The sequence below is a fragment of the Helobdella robusta genome (genome assembly GCF_000326865.2).
Source record: "Helobdella robusta unplaced genomic scaffold HELROscaffold_8, whole genome shotgun sequence".
In the NCBI taxonomy this organism is placed as follows: domain Eukaryota; kingdom Metazoa; phylum Annelida; class Clitellata; order Rhynchobdellida; family Glossiphoniidae; genus Helobdella; species Helobdella robusta.
Window position 1 is genome coordinate 4,019,995 of NW_008705459.1, and position 8,171 is coordinate 4,028,165.

Below are 8,171 nucleotides of genomic sequence, written 5' to 3' on the forward strand. Positions count from 1 at the left end.
CGCTAAACGAAGATTGATAGATTGATTTTGAAGTAAAATGTAATGAAACTCAATCATAATTTAATTTCCTCTTTTTTAACTACTTATTACATAATATTAATACTTGTTAATACTTGCTCACCTATCTCGAAACATTATGGTCAGTTTGATGATGTTGAATTGGGTTTTAAAATATTCAATGAAAAGCTTTTAAAAATTGGTGACGATGTTGCTCCACTTCATGAAGTTCGATGGAAACATGTCCCGACTGCACCATGGTTTGACAGTGACTGCTAAACGGCTAAGCAAATGTGTCGAATAAAAGAAAAAAGGTTCAAAGCGACTGGTTGTTATGGTTATGATGATAAAGTTGATTGGGTATTGGCAATGAAATAAAAGAATGTTTGTTACTCAGCAAAACGATAGTTTTTGATTCGCTAAAACGTCAATTCAAAAATAATTCCAAATACTTAAGGCAAACGGTTAATAAATTATTAGGAAAAGAGACAACATTGAAAATGAAGTTGGTTCAACGCGTTGCGCCGATGATTTAAAAAAATTTGCTGCAAAGTTAAAAGTGACTAAAAAGTCAACTGAATGTTTTAATTTTTCAGTAATTTCTACTATTTTATGATTCCACTCGAATCGTTTCCAGTGTTGACTGAGGAACAGATATGTAAAGTTGTTAATGCGTCACCTACAAAGTCATGCTCACTGGACCCAATACCGACGCGTGTATTTAAAGAATATACTGACTGTTTTATTGTCTACTTAGCGGATATAATCAACATGTGCTTAACGAAAGGTGTAATGCCACAGGTTTGGAAGGATGCGACTGTCACGCCAATTCTAAAGAAGACAGGATTAGATAAATCAGATCTGATAAATTTTAGGCCGGTGTCAAATTTGTCTTTCGTTTCTAAAATTATGGAACGTTCCATTGAGTTAGTTTTGAATAATAATATAAATAAAAAGGGTATTTGGCCTTCGCATCAATCTGGATATAGAAGGTTTCATTCGACCGAAACAGCTCTATCGGATATATTCTCTCATGTTTATTCAGCAGTTAATGTACAAAAAGTAATTCTGTTGACATTCCTGGACATGAGTTCGGCGTTCGATACTGTAAATCATAAAATCCTGTTGGACAGACTGAAATATTGTTTTGGTTTAAATAGGATTGCGTTAACGTGGTTCGAATCATTTTTTACTGGTCGGACTCAGCAGATTTAAATACACTAACATTCTCAGTCACGTACATATATGCAAACAAACGTAAAAACAAAATATTTTAATCTGAAATTTTTTTTAAATTGAAAATTTAATTTTGCAGGCGGTTTTTAAATAATCTGCACAGACAAACCCCGCAAACCGCAAAACCCGCAGAGTTTTGAGAATTTTTTGTCCGCAACCGTGGTTTGAAACCGCATTGCTCTAGTAGACATATTTACATGTTTTTGCTTCAATATAATAAGCAGTGTACATTCCAATATCAATCTTCCCACCTGATAAATGTAGATGAGTGCCTCTGAAAAGAAATAAATTCATTGTTATGACGACGAAAACAGTTCGTTTAATATTGAAAAGAAACAATTGACGAACCTGTTGGACCTAGTGGGAAACAGACGAAGTCAAAAGAAGCATAAAAGTGTAAATCAGTTTGAAACAAGTATGCATGCCTGCCTATGCTGGCACACTTGTGTGTGTGTGCGTTTGTTCTCGTGTGTGTGTGTGTGTGTGTGTGTGGTGTGTGTTTGTTTGTTCATATGTGTGTATGTTTGTGCCTGCGAACGTATGTGTCAACTCGCTTAGTTGTGGATTAATACTGCACTTAATAAATAAATCATGCGGCTATCCAAATCTGTTCTTAAATATTTTGATTTATTATTTAAATTAACAAATTCGTGCTCGTTTGTACGTCCGTGCGTTATCACGTTCGTGATGATATGTACGTGTATTTGCGTGTTCTCAGGTCTTAAAACAATAACTGCGTCAATTAACTTGATAACAGATAGTAACAACGATAATCAATAACAGTTTTTTGAAAATGTAACATGAGCGATACTACTAATGAATCGAGGACCAGCACCACGTATATTCACACCTATTCAGTCTTTCATACAAAAACTAACAACTGCAGGTAGCCACGTCAAAACCCTGCTACTGTCAGGCGCAAAGTCGGTGGTGCAAAAAACTTTTGCCACCCTTTTATTTATTTCGAAAAAATTTGAGTTTGCTGAATTTTTCAATCCAATCCAATGTATTTTTTCACAAATTTTGCAAGCAACTATATTCACACACGCGCGCGCACACACACACACTACCACACTACAAACATTGAGAGAGACAGAGACAGACACACACTCACGCAGAATGACGTATCCACATGCAAACGGTCACAAGAAGTACATTCTCATATCCTACCTTACAATACAGGCAAACACAGATGCATTAATTTTTTGGTGCGATCCTGATTCCTGATAATTATATTCAAACAGACTTAATCTTTTACTAATATTAGTAATTAATTAATTCATGAGCAAATAATTATCGCTTAAATATATTTTTTACGTGCATATGATTAAATAGCACCTTTGTAAGATCACTTCCACGTACGTAAATCTACCTCAGTTATTTTTATACACGACTGCATATTACGTATTTCGTGTGTGTGGTCTCCAATTGTGTTGGATTTTTTTTTCTTTACATTAAATATATATTATCACTAACAATAGAGAAAGATAAAAGCAGTCATTGTTTCGATACTACAATGTCTGTTTGTTCAGTTGCTTGTGGTTTAGTTCAGTACTTGCTGTGTTCGTCCTTTTTTCAACATTTTTGTATCTTTGCTTTTGTGTCATCTTTTTATTTTTTGTTATTTTCTGGCTGGCTGTTTTTTACTTTGTTGTTGGTTTGTTATTCGTTGCTGTTGTTGTTTGTTTGTTTGTTTGTTTGTTTGTACTTGTAGGTTGTATGTAGCAGTGAAGCTTGCTTATAACTTTCAACTTCGATCCTTTGTTGTTCCTCACTTTATCTGTTGCCTGCATTGTTTCTTTGCTGTTTATTTCATCAATGAATCGTTCAAACGCAAGCAAAACAACAACTTTTCAATAGGTGCCAGACGTCAAAATGCTCATACAAACTAGTTTCCTTCTTTATATCTGTAGTACAGTAGATAAGTGATGCATCATGTGCATGTTTTCTTAATTTAACGCTTCTGTCGGAGTATTTTGCATGTTGTATGTGGTTTCTTTGTGTTTTGTATCTCACTGTGTGCATCGTTATGTTTTTATTTTGCATACCTTGTCATATATGAAGACTTCCAAGGCCTGTGTACGATGTTTGTATTGTTTTTCCAGTGCTTGAATTCATCTTCATTCGCACAAGGAAAACTTATCTTCACGTCATCGTCCTGAAAATTGCGCAAGTGCTTCCTGCTCGTAACTTTTCAGAGAACGGCCGGTTATAACCGTTAAAAGAAACACTTGGTAAAATGTAAAGTGTGCATCATCGCTATGAACACGTCCATAAAACAATTTTGTCAATTTAATAAACTATAACTTTTGTACGTGTTTTGTATATACACGCACACACACGCACGCACGCACGCACACACACACACTCAAAATTCACATGTGTCACACTTAACGTTATAATAAGAAACATTTAAAATACTGAATAATAATATTCAGTTGTTTTATAAAATCTCAACGTACGATCACATTTGCATGCATGATTACGTTGTATATGTATATATTTTGCGTGTGTATGAATGCGTGTATGTGTATGCATGTGGTGTATGTGTGTGTGTCAATGTGCACATACGAGTGTGTGTACGTGTGTGTATATGTTATTGTGTGTCTGTTTTCACACATGTATATGCTTTAGTATAATTATGTATGCGTACGTATGTGGATGTTTGAATGCGTGTGTGTGTACGTGCGTGTATGTGTTTATATGTGCGTGTATGTGTGTGGCCTCTAAATAACAATTAAACAGTCATATAAGTGACATTGATGAGTTGAAACGGCATTATTAATAATCTTAATATTTCATTCATTCTAACTTCTGTTCATCCATTCTAGCTGCTGTTGTTTTTGTTGTTGTTATTGCCGCTGCTGCTGTTGTCGATTTCAATGTTATTGATGTTGATGTTGTTGTTGTTAATGTTGCTTTTTTTTAGTTGTGGTAATTCTGTTGAGATGTATGTTTTTGTTGTTGCGTTATTGTTGTAGTAGTTTTAATAGTTGTTGTTGTTGCTGTTGTTGCTGATATTATTAACATTGTGGCTATTGTTGTTGATCTAAATGATGTTATTAATGTTTGTGTCGTTGTTTTCTGCAATTGCTTTCACCGTCTCTTATGTCATTAATATATTTTCCGATAGATAGATTTATCATAAACCGAGAATATAGAAGTTGTAATGATGATCATAAAAATTACAATGATGCCGATGGCTACGATGTGAGCTGTGATGTTGATGATAAAAAAGATCTCGCTGATTTTAAATATCTGTTTTAAGGTTTTAAAATGGCTTTGCCGACAATGGTGCGATATATATGTATATGTATATATACACCTTTAACCTTTAACCTATAACCTTTAACCTTTAATATATATATATATATATATATATATATATATATATATATATATATATAAAATATAGTAGAATGTGTAGACAATGGTCAACATATTCTACAGTTGATGAGTTGAAAGTTTGCTATCTACATCATCGTCATCATCGTTGCCATCTTCCTCCTCCTCCTTCTCCTCCTCCTCATCATCATCGTCGTTGTCGTCATCATCATCATCACCGTCATCATCATCATCATCACCGTCATCATCATCATCATCACCGTCATCATCATCATCATCATCACCGTCATCATCATCACCATCATCACCATCATCATCAGCAATAATCACGTCAATCGACTAATCTTCAAACGGTCAATGAAGTGTTATTACTGTTGTTTTTATATTTGTTATTGTTATTTGTTATTGTTATTATTATTATTGTTGTTGTTACTATTATTATTATTATTATTATTATTATTATTATTATTATTATACTATTGTTAATGTTACTCGTGATTGGATTATGAGATTAAGTAGAGCGACAATGAAAGAGAATGTATCAATCAAACTTCAAACTTGAATGTTACACACACACACACACACACACACACACACACACACACACACATACACACTCACACATACACACTCACATACACATACATACACACACATTTTATACACACATTTTATACACACGTGCACACACACATTTTATACACACATACACACACACGCACATGTATAATATATGTATATTTCGCATCTATCTGGTAAACTTCGGTTTAAGCCTTTTGGTCAGAAGTTCTAAACAAAACTAACTTTTCAGATTTCGTTTAACTGAATAACTATGGTTCTATTGATAAAATCAATTTATACATGAATAAAAAATTAATGTCTTTTAAAATGTCTTTCAATTCTGGTTTCCTTACAAAAAAAAATTTTAAATGCTTTTAAAATTTATACCCGAAACCAGCAAGACGCACATGGCAGTTTACTGCTATAGGGCGTCAAATAAAACCTTATTTTTGGATTTGTGGGAACTACTTTCATTGATTTTATTTAAATCTTCTGTAATTAAGCTGGTGTCTGCCTAGACATAAATGTTTCTACTTTTGATTTTTGTTTTATGATGAAGAAGAAGACGAAGAAGATGACGACGACGATAGTAATGAGATGATGAAAATATGATAAAACATTAATGATGAAAAAGTTTTGTAGTGTTGTTGTTACGGCGCAACCAGAGTGATGTTAATGGTGATAAACAACAGTAACGATAGCAGATAATGCGGCTCATACTATGTTATCACCATCATCGTTAAAACTCGATGAACATGACGAAAGCCGCTTAAGATGATGGAGATTTTATTACGGTGTTTCTGATTAACAATGGATGCGATAATGACGTCATCATACTTGAACACAGGAAAACATTAAGATTAACGTTAATGACAGGAAACAACAACGTTGCTTATTATGATTAATAATAAAATCATTATTATTATTTTTGTTTTTACATATAATAATAATGATAATAATAATAAGAATAATAACATAACAGAATACAAGAAGTTCAAAATCATTCAACTACTTCAACAACTACTACTACTACTACTACTACTACTACTACTACTACTACTACTACTTTACAAGCACTATTACTACTTTTACAACAACAATTACTACTGCTACCACTGCTGTTGCTACAATAGCTACTGCTACTACAACTGTTAATTTAATATACTGTAACAAATAGTAAATAATAGAGCATTAGAGTAGAAGTCCTTATACCTCTCGTCTTGTTTACAGGTTTTCCTTTCATGCCACTAACAATTTTTCCTCCTCTCGTAACTTTGTTTATGCTGCAAGTGCATTGATACAATCACCAAAAAATTAAACTCACACTAACACATAGAAACACGCGCGCGCAAATTCACGCACGAACGCAAACTCCTATTCTTATATTTAGAAAATATTCACATCTATCTATCTACCATTTCACATTCGCAAGCAGAGCAGAGGCAAGAATACAAACACAAACACTTGAAGAATTAAACACAAACGCACATACGCACAAAAAGAGATGTGTAAAAGGAGAAAAAATAGCGATGAAAATAAAAGAGAGAAAGAGAGAAAGAAACAACGAAAAGAAAAAAGAAAATTACGATTTACTCTCAGAGATAGATAGATAGACATATACACACACATACACACAAATACCCACACACATACACACAAATACACACACACATACACACAAATACACACACACATACATACAAATACACAAATACACACACATTCACATGCACATTCACACACGCACACAGACACACTACGAAATATATACAACACTCGCAAGAAAAAGTCTTGTGAGTTTCACACATAAATATTTACTTACGTATTAAACGATGCTTCGATGCATGCATTCATGCAAAGAGAGTACAAAGTATTGAATAAATAACATTTTTTTCTAAAAAAGAGTAACTTAAAAATCATTTAGATTTTAAGCCAGTTTTTAATTTTATTTATTTAAGAAAAAAAGGTGAACTCTAAGGAACAGCATAAGCATGTTATTGTGTTTATCTTAACATTTATGTATGTTGCTTTTGTATTTTTAACGTTTTGTATGTATTTGTATTTATGTGGTGCATTGTGCATAAATGTATGTATGTGCATGTGTATGTGCGTGTATATAAACGTGCGTGTGTTTGTAGGCAGTTATAATGACAATTTGTTGGCTTGTATGTCATTGTCTCTTGTCCAGTTTGCCAGTGTAATTGCTGTGCTACACTAATTGCTTGCCTGCTTGAACCAGTTGGATGATGTGGTGAAGCATATGATGGTAATTTATTTTATCGCGATAAAAAATCATCTTAACGATATTTTTGTATAAGATGGTGTACGACTGTACGTGTACGTGTATGTGTATGTTTTTGTTTGTGTCTGCTCATTTGTATGTGTTTGTGTTTGAAGATATGTGCGCATGAATGTGTGTTTGTTTGTGCGGTTCTTTAAATGTATCATCTGTTTTTGCTTAGACATGTGTGTGTGTGTTGTCTGTTTGTCTGTGCGTGTATGTGCGTGTGTGTTGTATTCCAATTTGTTTCGATTAAATTAATTAATGGATTAACAGAGAAATCTGTCGGACCGTTTCGTATTTATGTAAGAATGTGCGTGTGTGTATGTGCGTGTTTGTGCATAAATAATTTCGTGCTATGTTTGTTTATGTGTGTGCATGTGTGCGCGCCTGTGTGTGTGTGTGTGATTCCTTTTTGAGTTTTTTATAGCTGAGTTTGTTTATATTAGTTAAAAAGCCATGAAGTTTGTAGGCTTTTAAAGTTTTTAACCATCGAATTTTTAATAAAAATTAAAATAAACTGATAATGGCATGTAGTCTGGACGTGAACATCAGCGTCATCTTCTGCAACAACATTAACAACAACATCAACAACAACAAAATCAACAACATCAACAACGACAACAACAACGACGACGACAACATCTACAACTACATCAACATCAGCAACAACATCAACAACAACAACAACGTCAACAAAAACAACAACAACGACTACAACAATGATGATCAACACCAACAACAACAAAAA

At 33.5% G+C, this 8,171-nt stretch overlaps 1 protein-coding gene across 1 annotated transcript; it reads right to left on the reverse strand.

Annotated features, from left to right (window-relative positions):
- Window positions 1-189: 189 nt before the first annotated feature.
- Window positions 190-3,026, reverse strand: HELRODRAFT_165707 (hypothetical protein; the record flags this gene model as incomplete). The annotated part of the gene is made up of 5 exons (XM_009032230.1): window positions 190-322; window positions 1,360-1,507; window positions 1,582-1,675; window positions 2,112-2,215; window positions 2,942-3,026. 5 exons carry the CDS (start codon window positions 3,024-3,026, stop codon window positions 190-192), a joined length of 564 nt encoding a protein of 187 aa, XP_009030478.1.
- Between the last annotated feature and the right edge of the window lie 5,145 nt (window positions 3,027-8,171).